At 34.6% G+C, this 15,782-nt stretch overlaps 2 protein-coding genes across 4 annotated transcripts; one reads left to right on the top strand and one right to left on the bottom strand.

Annotated features, from left to right (window-relative positions):
• The first annotated feature begins 840 nt into the window (after positions 1-840).
• On the top strand, positions 841-6,567 carry LOC123864396 (protein lifeguard 4-like). Its single transcript, XM_045904799.1, has 6 exons — positions 841-1,023; positions 3,076-3,239; positions 4,111-4,216; positions 4,700-4,851; positions 5,488-5,761; positions 5,842-6,567. The coding sequence occupies exons 1-5, from the start codon at positions 958-960 to the stop codon at positions 5,738-5,740; spliced, it is 741 nt and encodes a 246-aa protein (XP_045760755.1). The 5' UTR covers positions 841-957; the 3' UTR covers positions 5,741-5,761; positions 5,842-6,567.
• Positions 6,568-8,684: 2,117 nt separating this feature from the next.
• LOC123864388 (zinc finger protein 354C-like) lies at positions 8,685-15,413 on the bottom strand. Of its 3 annotated transcripts, XM_045904781.1 has the most exons (9): positions 15,299-15,413; positions 14,675-14,869; positions 14,279-14,394; positions 13,183-13,427; positions 12,782-12,849; positions 12,358-12,480; positions 11,748-11,856; positions 10,934-11,108; positions 8,685-9,936 (listed from the first exon to the last, which is right to left on the bottom strand). In XM_045904781.1, exons 2-9 carry the CDS (start codon positions 14,861-14,863, stop codon positions 9,717-9,719), a joined length of 1,245 nt encoding a protein of 414 aa, XP_045760737.1. In that variant the 5' UTR covers positions 14,864-14,869; positions 15,299-15,413; the 3' UTR covers positions 8,685-9,716. The 3 variants fall into 3 exon arrangements, with proteins under 3 accessions (XP_045760737.1, XP_045760739.1, XP_045760736.1); XM_045904783.1 differs by lacking the exon at positions 15,299-15,413 and having other exon boundaries at positions 11,778-11,856; positions 14,675-14,999; XM_045904780.1 differs by lacking the exon at positions 15,299-15,413 and having other exon boundaries at positions 14,675-14,997.
• Between the last annotated feature and the right edge of the window lie 369 nt (positions 15,414-15,782).

Genomic DNA, 15,782 nt, shown 5'->3' with positions numbered 1-15,782 from the left:
GTTCTCCTGTCATCAAAACGGATTAGATTTGACACTTGTTTGGATCCCAAGTCACTCTGGCATTGTAGGAAACGAAACAGCAGACTCATGTGCTAAAGCTGCGATACAAATGGGTTCCCATGAACATTTTAAAAATAATTCCCAAGATCTAGGTGCATTGTCAAAAACTTATCTGGACAAGTCCTGGAACTCATACTGGATTGAATCAAAAGCGGTTAAAGGAAAATTCTATGCCTCAGTGCAACCAGATATTCCAAGACGCCCATGGTTTTTCTCTCATAGACATGCAGATAGGTGGGTTACCTCTACGATTTGTCGCTTACGCCTTGGTCATTCCTGCACACCTGTCCACCTGTGCAAGATCAGAGTTAGAGATCACTCCCTGTGTGAATGTGGCTTAGACGAAGGTACTGTTTCTCACATATTCTTTTCTTGTCCTAAACTCCTTCATCCTCTCTATGATGTTCTTCCATCAAAATTCCCGCGTCCAGTAAATGTTGAGTGTTTGTTAATGTCTGTGTTTGGTCCATATTGTAAATTTTTATGTAAATATGTTAAATATAATAATATTAAGTTGTAATTATAATTCCATGTAATATAGTGTGTATTTTATATATTGTGTTGTTCCAGGCTAGTAACTAACCCTATAAATTAACATATTCTGAAAAAACCTGCCACTTATAAAATTACCCAAAAAAAGCTGCTCGAAATTCTCAGCTATCACCAACTGTTCTCGTGTCTCTTCAATCCCACACGATATTGGCGAAGTAAATCGCGCCCACCTGGTGCAGCTCCGCGCCATAAAAAAAAAAAAAAAAAAAAAAAAAAAAAAAAAACGTCATTTTATTTGTATACGTCACTTTCACTATCACAAATTTTCTGAAGCTCAAAATAGTTATAAAACAAAACAGCGAATATTATTCTGATTATATTCCAGAAGCATAAATAGTGACCAAAATGGCTGGCATACCTTTGATGTATGCTCAAGAAGACTGCGAACTTGGAGGAAAGGATAATATCGAGGTAAGGTTTTGTTTCGATCAATTCCTACTTATCACATGAATGGAGCAATTTGTCATGGCCTTCAGTATTTACATTGAAATAAAAAGCGTTATTTATTTATCAGGTGCTGTTGAAAATATAGATTAAGTCCGCATAATGTATGAATTATAAATAACATCCATTCTTTGACTTAGAAATGTTAATCTAAGAGGAAAAGAGACTTGTTTTATTTAGATATTTAAGTCGGGTTTCAGCAGATAAGATAAGAATTATATTATTGTCGTGATCAAATCATGGGTTGTTAAATGGATGGATGTCTTTTTAAATGCTACTGCAAATTTATTTTGAGCATGAAAATAACTAGTTCATCAATGAATAATTTAGTAATTAACATACTCTAATTATTCTAAAGACCAACTCATCAATACCAAAATAAAATTCTCTTTTCCTAACATGTTCCTTTTAAGTTTATAAACCTTTTGAATATGAGTAAAATTTGTCCATATGGTCAGAACTAGACCGTTAGCTTGACTTGAGATCAAAAATAGCAAATCAGGTAGAAGAAAAAAGACATCATTAATCTCAGCCTACGTTTCCACTTGAAAACTGCAATATTTTGACACTTTTCAGAGCATAATCTCATTTTAATCTGGTAAGGTGGGGATCTACCAGATTACGGGGTACGGCTACGGGTACGGCTACCAGTGGGGATCTTACGCTGTTAGAAAGATTCGACAGATAACTGATGTGGAAACTGCAAAAATTGTGTATTTTGCCTATTTTCACAGTATTATGTCTTACGGAATCTTGCTATGGGGTAAAAATTTTCGTTTTACAAAAAAGGGCAATACGCGCAATTTATAATTTAAAACCGCGCGATTCCCTACGAGAGAAATTTAAGGAAATAGGTGTTCTTACAGTAGCTTCTCAAAACATTTACAATAATATAATTTTTGTACGACAAAACATCCTCAGCTACAAAAAATCGGTGATTTCCATGACAGGCCAACTAGAAACCGTAATAAGCTCGCAACTCCTATGCTCCGCCTCAGAAAAGTGGGAAAGTCATTTGTGGGAATGAGTGTAATATTTTATAATAAAATTCCACAGTCAATATTAGACTTGCCTTTACAAAACTTTAAAAAATCCATTAAAAGTATGCTCCTGGCAAAAGCATATTACACAATCGAAGATTATGTAAATGATAAAAAAGCATGGATTTGACTCGCCCCAGCAATGCGCGGGTCTGCAATTGCTTGTATAGTATAGAATATTATTGTAAATTGAACAATTGAAAAGTGCAACCGCCGAGTTTCTTGCTGGTTCTTCTCGGTAGGAACAGCATTCCGAACCAGTGGTAAATTATTTGACTTGTAAAGAAAGCACTTGTAAAAGTTTATTTGAATAAAAATCTATTCTATTCTATCCTCTACAAATCCTCCTCCTCAACAACATTCCTCTACAAATTTAAATTAATCATGCTATTTTGTGAACTCAAGAGTTACTGTGGTTTCATTCTAAATTAGTTTAAGTTTTATATAAATAGGAATAGGGATCTTTCTCTGAATTGGACTACTAGCCGTTAACCACAGCTTAGTGGTGATTTTATTAATGTTTCACATAAGTATTTAACTAACTAGTATCGACTAATGTGTCAGAATTAGTCGATACTACAGCTAATTTCTTAACCTGGACCCTTTTAAGTAAAGATTTTTATATAAACCTGTGAGGATGATACTGCCATTGTCGCAATTGAAAATGCCATAAGCCTACGTTGTCGTATTAGTTTAAAAAATGCGAAAACCAAATTAAATTTGAATTTTGCGGGCAGGCCCGTCTCATGCCCCATAAGACATAAGGTACAAAGATAGCTTACACTCCGAGAATGGACATATTCCCGGAGTTATGATCTGTAACATTTATTATGTACCACCACCAAAGGTTACCTGGCGAAAATAGCTTTTAAGCAATAAAGCCACTTTTGCATACACTATATTACAATTTTTTAGTTTCTCTGTGTTTTTTCAGTTTTGACTAAAGCAATAAAGACTTCCTATCTATATTTATTTACAGGACGACTTTGCATATCGCAACAATGTGATCAATGCAGACAGGGAAATTCGCCTGGGCTTCATCCGCAAGGTGTATGGGCTGCTGACCATTCAGCTGCTGGCCACAGTATCCATCGCCGCAGTGTTCCTGCTTGTCAAGCCTGTGCAGGGGTTCATACATGAGAAGTAAGTAGCTTCTAGCTCAAGTAGCACCCCCAACAAGTGAAGGTTACAGTAACTAGAAAAGAGCTGATAACTTTCAAACGGCTGAACTGATTTTCTTGGATTATAGCTAAGAATACTCGATAGCTCCTAAACTAATGAACCGATGCCACAGACAGATACACAGATACACACGTCAAACTTATAACAACCCTTTTTTTGGGATCGCGAAAGTTTGTATGTATGTATGTTTGTCACTTTTTCATGCAATTACACTACTGGACTGATTTGCCTGAAATTTAGAATGGAGATAGATTATACCCTGGATTAACACATAGGCTACTTTTATCCTGGAAAATCAATAAGGTCCTATGGGATTTTTAAAAACCTATATCTATGGGAACGAAGTTGTGGCCATCAGCTAGTTTGATTTGGTTTCAAGTTTCCCCCTTCGCCATTTTACCATCAGATGCGCGGCGTTGTACAGATTTGCACCCCTACTTTTTTATTTCCCAAATTGCCCCTTCTTTTGCTTTGGGGCTATGCAGGTTCTTGTATACCCTGTATCACTTTGACTGTCTCAGATCCATTGTGATCACCTCTACTTCATATTTCCTCATCAAAACCTGTGGGCGCCAGATATTGCCCCTGTTGGGAACCAGCCCTTCAGGCTTCCGTTTTACCCACCTAGCTGTAATATTGGGCCCTTCAAAACAATGGAGGATAGGCATCCTCCTGGCAGGCGCTCTCCACCTTAGGCATTGCTACTGCTATTTGGTGTGATTGCAGTCAAGCATTAATATCTGATACAGTATGGCATTTTTTATAAGTCTTTTGGAATAAGTTTTTTTTTTTTTTGAAAAAATTTTTTTTAGAAAGTTTTAATTTCTTGCAGTAACTGGATGGTGTTCATAGCATTCATCCTGAGCATGGTAACGCTGTTCGCGCTAATCGCCAAAAGGAGGGACTACCCCGCCAATCTCTACCTGTTGGCTGGCTTTGTAAGTAACCTGTAATATGTTTTCATTCACAACATGACTGCTAATACTAGAAGGAAAATGTGATAAGGAAAAACCATTGACTAACAGGCGAGTTGTATATCAAGCGCTTAAAGTTATGTCATAGTTACTGTTAAAGTTTAAATATCAATAAAAGCAAAATGCGGTTGCTACCAGTTACAATGTGGGTATCTTTAAAATGAGTAAATAGGCAAACGCGTCCCATCTTACTCCTCATCATCACTTCCCATCAGGTGTGATTGTGATAGTTCAAGTATTTAAATGTACAGGTAAATTCAACAAAACGATAAGATTTGTCCTGGCAAACATTCACAAATTTAGTATTTTTTTATGTGATCTTTTCAAACCTCGCCTACGGCTCTGTTTTTAAACTCACATTCAATAACTTTTTTTATGCAACAGATTCACAAAATACTATAATGGAACATTTTTTGAAGGTTGTTAAATGTACACTTATCTCCACAGACTGCGGTACAAGCGTACACAATAGGTGTAGTTGTGTCCTACTACAACACGGCTGTGGTTCTACAAGCTCTCGCTCTCACCTTCACTGTGGTGTTCGCGCTGACACTCTTCACTCTCAACACCAAACGCGACTTCTCCTTCATTGGATATGGGTATGTATCTCAATACCCAAAGATAAAAACATTACCGCACAGTTAGTAATCTACAGAAATCGCGTGATAATATTTTATTATCGCGCTAGTGCGGTAATGTAAACATATTATTCAAATGCCGACGCTGCGCTGGTCGTGTGTAGTCAGTATGATTGGCAAACAAAGCAGCTGTTATGAGATCGCCATCTATAATATGTAGAAATATTTTATGGTACCAATTTATACATTAGTCTAAGAGAAACGTATAATGTGCGCATTCAAAATTAAAATCTCGGCGCTATTAGAACTTAGAAACTTTTCGATTTTAATTTTCTATTTTACGCACTTGTATCACACTTAATATTATAAAGGCGAAAGTTTGTATGTGTGTGTGTGTGTGTGTATGTTTGTTACTCCTTCACGCCAAAATTACTGGACGGATTTGGCTGAAATTTAGAATGGAGATAGATAATATCCTGGATTAGCACATAAGCTACTTTTTATCCCAGAAAATCAAAGAATTCCCACGGGATTTCAAAAACCTGATTCCACGCGGGCGAAGTCGCGGGCATCGGCTAGTCGTAAATAAGTTCAATCTACAAAAAAAAATCATTGGAAAAGAAGCTAATATTAGATAACTATGTGTTTCTGTTTCAGCTTGGGAGCGGGTCTATGCGTGCTCATCGTGGGAGGTATATTACAGATCTTCCTCCAAAGCTCAGTCTTCGAGTTCGCTCTGTCGTTCACGGGCGCGGTCTTTTTCAGCCTCTTCCTCATCTTCGACACGCATCAGATGATGACCGTCCTCTCTCCCGAGGAGTACATCCTGGCTACTATCAACTTGTACATGGACATACTTAACCTGTTCCTGTACATATTGCGTATACTCAATGAGTTGAACAGGAATTAGGTGTTTGTATTGCAGAGTTTGTTCCAATTCGTTTCGCTTTAAATTATACTGTTTTAACGGTGATCGCAAAATAATTGTTTTTCTCCTCACTAATTTTGGTGATCCAATTCGTTTTGTTTTTTAAATTATATTGTTTTAACGGTGATCGCAATTGATTTTCTCTTCGCCAATTTTGATGGTATTCGTAAGTCGAAACAAAATAACGTCAACGTAAAATGGACCTAAAGATTGTTGATTTAAAGTCAACAATTCAGTACCATTTGATTTTTATTATCGCAACATTTCCGCTTGGAGCGCTGACTGTTAATAAGTGTACGTGCAATAAAACAAGGCCGTTAGGGGCCATTTTACTTCAACGCTTAAGTGTTTTGACTCTCAAATACTATCAACGTTTTGGTGAGAAGTAAAATCTTATACTGAGCGTACAATGTGCAGTTATATGCCTGTTGTTTAGATTGAACTAATTGTTTTACGCTCACTCCCAGACTATAGTATAGGTTTTGCTGTCAGTTTTGCCGGTCATTGCTGTAACTGACTGATAACATACCTATTTATTTCATTTTTATTTTTCTTATACCAAAATTGTAGTTACAAAGTTATAATAAATTAAGTTACATTGGAAATGCTTTTCTCTAAACAGAGATTTCTTCCAGCTTCCCACTTACCATCTGTTGCGATGACTTATGATTATATATGGGTGAAACTCTGATCTATCACTTGTGATTAACAAAATTGACGATGCAGAACCTAGTCTACTGAATGCAAAAAAAAAAACTAAATGCATAAAAGACGAATTGGACTGGAATTAAGTTTAATTTTGTCTTGTATATTAACTTGGATTGTGAATTTACAATTTAATTTTAAATTATTAGATAGTTGCTTTGACAGGCTGTATTATATTTTGTGCTATTAAATATATATAAAGAAGTTAAATTATATTTTGCGACATTCCATATATCTATAATATAATCTTAATATTATATGGAAAAATCTAGGAAATATTTGTACACTTTAACGATTGTGGTGCAAAAAATTAGATTTGAATCGAATTTGATGAATTTTAAAAAATGATCTAAATATTTTTAAAGGCCTAGTACACATTAGCCATCCCACTCGGCCAATGTAGTTGATGTACATTTTCTGCACGCGACTTGTTATGGGTTTTCTGACAAACATCAAAGGATTGTGACGCATTTCGCAAGCATCGTTTGCACGTTGGCCAATATAATTCGTCAAAGGCATTGTCCGAATTCGTACTGCAGCTATTAGGATAAAGACTGGATTTTTAGTTCAATAAAACGAATTCTTCATCTATGGATTTTGATGTGGCTTATTAGGTACCTATACCTACTACCCTACCAACAATGACAATACAATAGTGATTTCCTTTGTCATGCATATTTTTATAAAACACCAACTTAAAACCGAGTTACTTAATCTATCAATTGAACAGTATTACTGACGTATTACAAACTTTTAGACCTATAATATTACCAATTCTGTCCAAATTATATCTGAGACATAAAAGGCTGTGGAAAGCAAATACAATATGAAATATTTTTTATCCATACTAATATTATAAATGCGAAAGTGTGTCTGTCTGTCTGTCTGCTACGTTTTCACGGCCCAACCGCTGAACCGATTTTGATGAAATTTGGTACAGACATGGGCTACATCCCGGGGAAGGACATAGGCTACTTTTTATCCCGGAAAATCAAAGAGTTCCTGCGGGATTTAAAAAACCGAAATCCAGGCGGGCGAAGCCGCGGGCATCCTCTAGTTTGAAATAATGTATACTATTAGACGTACGCACCTACTATTTATTCTTTTTGTCTTGAAATATAATATTCTTTGTAAATATGTCCAATAAAATTTATTTATATGTTCTAATGTGTTTTTGTTCTCACTTTTTAGTTTAGTTAGTTCCAAAGATTCGCCATGTTGATTTAATGATGACGTCATTGAGCCGTCTGAACTAGCTGTTCAATTCCGGAAAACTTGTATCCAACATTATTACAATCATATTGTGATTGTAATAATGTTGGATCATTATTACAATCATATTGTGATTGTAATAATGTTGGATCATTTATTTGTCATGAACACATTTTAATTGTTTTTTGTGATGTAACCACAAATTCACGTTTTCAAATTTTTTCCCTTTACTTGTGCTATACCACCTACCTACCCGCCTTTCATGATTCTAGAGATGTACCCTATAGGTTTTCTTGACAAACACGACAGACGGACAGACAGACAACAAAGTGATCCAATAAGGGTTCCCTAAAAAAGGATGGGAATGTGGTAATAGTAAAAAACAGGAATATATCTTAAAAGAACCTTATATTTTTCTCTACATAGTAAATACATAAAATGACATACAGCATAAATGCATAAAATATGAGAAAGGACTTGCCTATTTGCTCTATGTGTCGACTGTCTTGTCAAAAGTACAATTTAGTACTGTAGCTCAATCAATCAATCATTTATTTCAATCAATCCGATTCCGTAAAACGTACATCAATCATCATTACAATCGCAATGGTTGTTATTGGCTAAATTTATTAACCCCCGACCCAAAAAGAGGGGTGTTATAAGTTTGACGTGTGTATCTGTGTCTGTGTATCTGTCTGTGGCATCGTAGCGCCTAAACGAATGAACCGATTTTAATTTAGTTTTTTTTGTTTGAAAGGTGACTTGATCGAGTGTTCTTAGCTATAATCCAAAAAACATGGTTCAGCCGTTTAAAAGTTATCAGCTATTTTCTAGTTTTCTTGTAGAAAAGAAGGTTAGATAACCCTTAGGTTCATAATATTCAAGTGTCAATTGACAAATGTCAAGCTGTCAAGATGGACGTTGCCTAGATATACATAATTATTTATTTGAAAATGATTTGTCGGGGGTGTTGAAAATTTTTAATTTACACTTGTGCTATTCTTGTTGCAACAATACATTGTAGCCAATGACGAGCGAGCGTCAACCAATCAAAGGTTACTGCGATTGTGAAATTGTAGCTGTCATTCTACCGCAAGGAGCCATGGTGGGTAACCATACTTTTGACATGACAGTTGACACAGCAAATAGACGAATCCTTCCTCGAATTTTACGCATTATACATTACATTACAACCGGAATTACAAAATATTTACAAATAGATATGACATGGGATACAAAGCATCATTTTTTACAAATGGGCATGAGACTTGCATATAGTCCCTACAGAATGAGAACTCATTCGCCATTTTAATTCTGTGTCAACTGTCATGTCAAAAGTACGATTTTAAACTTTTGACACAGAGTTTAAATATCGAGTGAGATCTCATTTTGTACGCATTATAATACCTATATACATAAATCAGATTTCTATTAAAAAATATCACCAATAACATTCGATTCAGTCTTTGACGACTGAGAAGTGAGCTACCATATCAGTTCCGCCAGGAAAGACAGTGACTAAAAATATTTTCTTAAAAGTTGCTAACCCCAAAAACCACTTTGTTAGTTATCATTATTTCCCATAATGATAAATAACAAAGTGGTTTTTTGGTGGTGGTTAACTAACAAAGGAAAACCGGATGTTTTAAAAAGTTTGCGGCGTAGGACCAAACTAAAATTTCACTAAAAAACTTGAGCCTATATAGCATTTTTTTGAACCATCAGTTTTTTTTAAATTCTCATCTTTTGGGCTAGCCTTTTTAAGCTTTTCAGAAAATATCTTTCGTTGAGACTTGTTACTCACTTCTCAACTGCCAATAATACATTAAATCAATCGCCGTTTATCACATACAATTTAAGCTACAGAAACATTTACAGCACAGTTATTAAAAATTATTGGTCTTATCCTTGACTATACAACGGTATTTGAAAAGAAAAGTAAATCAGCATTGAAAAAACTCGGATATAATAATATAATCTTATTTTGAAATGCATTTCAATTATTATTATTATTACCTATGTGTGCCTAATTTCTTATGAATCATTTCGAGTTATTACACTCTTCAGTCTGTGTGTTACTATCATCACTAAATATATTCTCCAATACCTCTATTTTCATCACACTATCTTCTTGCAATTCGGGCATGTCACTGGGTATCGAGTGGTGTATCATTTGATGTATCGACATATAATACATGTCCGTGAAAGTTTCATCACAATGCTTGCATTTTAATTTGATAGGTTGCTCTGGAGGTTGTGGCCTGAAATTTTTTTTTGATATAGACGCTCTTTTTTTTTCTCTCGTCTGGCTTTACAAAGATTAGCCAATGTCAAGTTTGTAGTTATTTACAAGTTAGGGAAACTATATAAGTATGGACTTCGTCTGTGCCGGCGCTCGCCGACATAAGCACGGCGCCCCTTTAGAGCGCTTCCCAGTCAGTTCCGGCATCAAAAAACACCAGTGAAACACAAAAACCGGCCAATTTTAACAAAAAGAAACACTCCAAAAAGGCACAACACGCCCGCCAGCAAACGCTAACACAGACGAAGTCAGACGCTCTATTTCACGATGACCACTAAGCCTTGGTTGTAGTAGTGGTGTGCCAATAACCGCTTACGTATTTGTGTGCGTAAAGTAAGCCGCATAGCGGTCGACACACACACAGCCAAACGGTCTAGGTGAAATAAAACATCTAAAATAAACTTATGACACGATTTCCTAACCAAATAATATTACTACTGGACGGATTGGGCTGAAATTTAGAATGAAGATAGATTATACCCTGGATTAGCACATAGGCTACTTTTTATCCCGGAAAATCAAAGAGTTCCCACGGGAATTTTAAAAACCTACATCCACGCGAAGCAAGTCGCGGGTATCAGCTAGTGTCACATACAAGAATGATGTCTTGAGAAGATGTAAAGGAAAAGGTGACTGTCTGACTCATATACTAACGCACATCTCAAAATATTGGACGGATCGGGCTGAAATTTGGAATGTAGATAGCTATTATTATGAAGACATCTGCTAACAAAGGATTTTTTAAAAGTTCAACACCTAATAGGGTATAATAGAAGTTTGAAATTTCCACACCATTTGAAAGTGCACGTGGACGAAGTCACAAGCATAAGCTAGACAAAGAATTATACCTTAACCAAATACTTAATAATGTTACACTGAATAATAATGACCTTTTCCGTAACAAAATATTGTCTATTAAAATCTGTAAAAATGACTAGAAAAATACGAGAACATACCTTAGAACGTCATCCAAAGTCTTCAATTTCTTGACTTCCTGACTAGCGATAGCTTTGCAGGACTGGCTATGCTTAGTCAACTGTTCGAAAGTGTCAAAACTCTCATTACATCCGTAACATATGCTTTTATTGTGACACGTTTCATGTACCATGAGATCTGTGGATGTTGTGAAATCTAAAAAAAAATTAACAAAAAAAATTGGCTTTCTCTGTTTCATTGAATGTTTGTGACAGTATAAAATTTTAAGGACACGGGTCTGCCCGAGAAATTCAAATTTAGTTTTTCGCAATTTGTAAATTAATACGACAAAGTAGGCTTATGGCATTCTAATTCCGCCAATGGCAGTATCATATTCACAGGATTACATAAAAATTTTTACTTGAAAGTGTTTAGTTTAAGAAATTAGTCAAAATAATGAGTTTGACATGAGTTACTCACAAATTAGTCGATAGTATAACTAATTTCTTAAACTGGACCCTTTCAAGTAAAGATTTTTATATAAACCCGTGAGGATGATACTGCCATTGGCGCAATTAAAATACCATAATAAAACGTAATATTATTACATCTAACAGTGTGAACAGTGACATTTAAAAGTAGGGTGAGCGATATTTATATATTATATTATATTCCGTAGTTTGAAATCAATTTGAATATTTTTGAAACTTGTTTGTAATTTTTTTTAAATTAGTTGAAATGTCACACCCGTCACCATGGAATGGCCCAAAGGATTTAAATAATATTAGATATAAGAATAAAGCTACATAATAATAATAATTACAATATTACCATACCATGCACTAAAACACTTACTTCGTCTACAGATAGGGCAAACATAATTACTTTTGTTCCTTTCTGGCGATATACAGTTATTGATCTTTCTCTTTACCGATTTGTACGAATGTTGGGCGATGACATGCGCCTAAAACAATAGGATACATTATTATACAAGAACAGATATTATTTATCTTGATAGCATAATGATGCTTTTAATGGCCTAGAAAAGTGGAAAGCAGTATAGATACATTTAATTAAAATGTAATGGTCTAACTGTCTATGTGAAAATAAACGTTTTTTTTCCTTTCTTTCTTTCTTTCTTTTAAAGATAAACTTTTTTTGTCGCAACTTGAGAATAACTTCAGAGATCTTTTTTAAATAAGGACGGAAACAACCTTCGCGTTACTTCTGTCTTTATTTCAAATGGCCGCCAAACAGAACAGCTGTTTCGATGCTACCATTAGAGGCCCCTATTTTTTGTCGAGGTGTTAACAAGCAGTTATTATACCGCCTTATATCGCGGTCATAACATATATTATATTATGACCGCCCTAAAAAATTAAAGAGTTATTTTTGGTATGATGGTACAGAACCCTTCATGTTCTAATCCGACTCGCACTTGACCTTTTTTTGTATAGTATCTTACCTTTAGGCCAGTGACACAGTTGAAGTCTTTAGCGCACAGTAAACACACCAGTGGAAGATCAGCATGTATTGGTTCTATGTCGCCTTCACTTAACGGTTCCTCCTTAATTTTCGTTAGTAAATACTGCAAATAAAATAAATTGTTAGTTCGATTTTACATCTAAATTTAGAGAGTCTGCATATTTTTTTTTTAATATTGCTAAAAAGGACGGAACATGAATTTCGAATTAAAGACAAAATTTTAGTGCTACTCTACAAATTAAAACTATGCTCAAGACCTAACATTTGACAGTTTTAAATTAATTTTATCTGTAATTTTTCGACAGTTTTAAATTAAATTAAGTTTATCTGACATTTTTATGACAGATTTTATGTTAGTTGCCTTGTTCAGAATCGTTTGGTAAAATCGATTCCTAATTTCTCACCTCTTCACTAGTTCCATTTGTTAAATGTGTCATAATATCAGTCCCCAATATATTGAATGGTAAAGACCCTAAAACAAAAACCACAAATTTATTACACAATATGTACTTCCATACTTTCATTTATTGTAACTCACCTTTGGCAAAATAAATAATTTCATTTCATTCAAAATAATTTCATTTCATAATATTGTAAATGCGAAATTGTGTCTATCTGTCTGGCTGCCTGCTAGCTTTTCACGGCCCAACAGTAGAACTGCTTTTGATGAAAGAAGGTACAATATAGCTTACAGGGAAATATCCCTTTATATTAATTTGTATGGAACAAGGCACTACCGCGTCACGTCACGTCTCGTCGCGCAGCATAGTACAAATGCGTTTAGACCTTTAAAATATAAAATTACCATTGATAGTAAACTGTTCTGATGGTTGCTGCTGGATCATTTCCTCAGGTTCCACCTTGATATCAAGCTTAGCATACTCATCCCCATTTTCATAAATACTACCAGTATCATCATATTCATTGTCAGATAATGCCTCCTGCTTAATTTCAACATTCATAGAGTTCTCTTGCACAGAACTGTTAAAGGATTTGTCTATTTGTATTGGTTTGGGCCAATTTTTCTCTAATTCTTGTTCAAGAGGGTACCTGTAATACAATGCTAGACCATTTACTTACTCCTTTTCAACATTTATTTATGTTAGAAATGGATTTTGGATTTTGCCCTAAGAACCTTAGTAAGAAACAAGAAATGATAGGAGTAAGGAGCAAAAAATTGAATAAAACACATTGACTTATATAATGATAAGACACAATAATATTATGTTTTGTATAAATTTTTTGTGGTTTATGAATTAGTCATTTCATATTGAATGTAATTATTTATTTCATTTTTATTTATTTATTCATTGTGATTAACCCATCTTTGGCTCACTGTAGGGCATGGGTCTCCTCTCAGTATGACAAGGGTTTTACCATAGTCCACCCCTCTGCCCATTTGTATTTGTATTTGGCAAAAATTTATATATATCTGCCATTTATTTTCATATTCATATCATATTTTATTAATCTTATGGAATGTATATGACATTATTTTTGTTACAATTGAAATAATATTGCTTGAATGAATTTTTTGTGTTTTATGATTTTCTCAGTATCATAATATTGATCTCAATGATGAGCAACTGAGCAAGAAATAAATGTAAAAGAGACAGTGAGAAGAATTCTTTACAGGTGTCCATTCAGATTAGTTGCATAAACATATTAATAAAACAGTTGTCACATGCCCTTTGCTAACAACCATGTAAACTGTTAGAATTTAGCCAATTTCTAACATCCAAATCCACTTCAGATTGCCAAAATCTGAAGTGGACATCCAATTCGGCAAAATTCTAACAGTCTGCAAGGTTTAGTTAGAAATGCCTTGATATACACACCAGAATGTAACCAGTTTAGAATAGAATTTCTTATTGTGGCCGTTATAAACAAGTTTTGTTTACCTCTGTTGAAGTATTTGGTCACTTCTTTTCACAACCTTTGCAAAGCTGCAAGCGCTGTATAAGAGCTCATAGCATGTCCTGCATATTACTTTTGAATGATTATCTGATTGTTTAACCTGAAAATTTTGAAATTTTGTTTTAAAATGTTAGAACGTCACTTAATTTTTACACAGTTAAATTTTTTTGTGATGTAACCACAAATCTGGTTATCAGATTTGTCTCTATACTTGTGCTATAAGAGCTACCCACCTGCCCAATTTTATGATTCTAGGTCAACGGGAAGTACCCTGTAGGTTTCTTGACAGAGAGACAGACAGACACGGAAATGACCCTCTATGGGTTCCTTTTATCCTTTTGAGATACGGAACACCAAGAATGGTGTAAAACCTGTCTTACCTTCACATTAGCAAGCTTCTCCAAGTCTTCAGCGATGGTATTCTCCATCCCATCCCAAGGCGGAGTCCACGTCTCGAAAATATTGAACAAAATAGCGTCGGGGCTCATAATGTGCAAACATGCGCGGCATTCTAAAATAGTTACTTCATTTACGCTGCTGTCTGCGTTAATCTCATGTTCACCCATCATAGATCACTGCCAACCACACATTATTGTTTAATTAATTCACGATTTATTAAAAAAAGAACATTAAAAAACATCTAAAATGCACTTGAGTTTTGACGTGTTTTGACATTTTAAGAGATTTTTGACCTTTTTGACATAAACCACAGACATAAGATTTAGAAACAATAGGAAGCTAGCAAAATATATATTTTTTAGATGGATCTAATAAACAGCGAATCTAAAATAATACCTACTAACTACCTGTTTCAAGCTATTTCGTTCTTACTAAGCTATTAAATTGCAACAAATATTTCAACTTAGTTAAATTAATATTGTAATATAAATATTACCAGTTTATGGCACAGTTTACATAAAAAATGAGAAATCTGGAAATACGAAAAAATATTAGTTATTGTACGTCGTATCTGACTTTGATCAAGAAAACAAAACAAAACTCACCAAAATTGTTAATTGAGAGTACAGAGACAATCTATTTTATCAAAAATATTGCGAAAACTGCTAATATTCTCTTCGCATCGAACGAAAAGAAAGACAAAAAGATTTTTGTCTATGGCCTATCCTCACCGTGGTGGGGTGATAATTTTTTTTTATCTTCCATAGCTCCTCTCTAGTCTCTAGCATTTTTAGTTAGTCGTCTGTGATTTATGGTTTTGTCTCATTTGTCCATGACCACAAAAAACTAGAATCCAGAGCTATAACAAAAGTCCATCTATGATCTATGGTTTATTTACACAAAGGCAAAGACCTTACACTTAAAAGGTCTTTGCAGCTTGCACCGGTTTCGTGGTCTGTGCTTTGCACTGGAAATATCATATATAACCACAAAGATAACTAACAAAGAGTATATAATCACTACGTCATGTCATATGAGTACGTTCATAGTGATTATATACTCTTTGGGTATGTTCCTATGTTCCTTTCC

This window comes from Maniola jurtina, chromosome 4 (genome assembly GCF_905333055.1).
Source record: "Maniola jurtina chromosome 4, ilManJurt1.1, whole genome shotgun sequence".
NCBI classification, from domain to species: domain Eukaryota; kingdom Metazoa; phylum Arthropoda; class Insecta; order Lepidoptera; family Nymphalidae; genus Maniola; species Maniola jurtina.
The sequence above is the reverse complement of the archived record's forward strand: the minus strand, read 5'-3'. Positions and strand labels throughout refer to the sequence as shown.

Excerpts from the sequence above, each read along its gene's own strand:
- LOC123864396 (XM_045904799.1), top strand. The coding sequence starts at position 958 with ATGGCTGGCATACCTTTGATGTATGCTCAAGAAGACTGCGAACTTGGA. Across the intron at positions 1,024-3,075 it reads GAGGAAAGGATAATATCGAG|GACGACTTTGCATATCGCAA; the intron begins GTAAGGTTTTGT and ends ATTTATTTACAG. Across the intron at positions 3,240-4,110 it reads CAGGGGTTCATACATGAGAA|TAACTGGATGGTGTTCATAG; the intron begins GTAAGTAGCTTC and ends AATTTCTTGCAG.
- LOC123864388 (XM_045904781.1), bottom strand. The coding sequence starts at position 14,863 with ATGATGGGTGAACATGAGATTAACGCAGACAGCAGCGTAAATGAAGTA. Across the intron at positions 12,481-12,781 it reads CAAATGGAACTAGTGAAGAG|TATTTACTAACGAAAATTAA; the intron begins GTGAGAAATTAG and ends TTTTATTTGCAG. Across the intron at positions 9,937-10,933 it reads ACTTTGGATGACGTTCTAAG|GCCACAACCTCCAGAGCAAC; the intron begins GTATGTTCTCGT and ends AAAAAATTTCAG.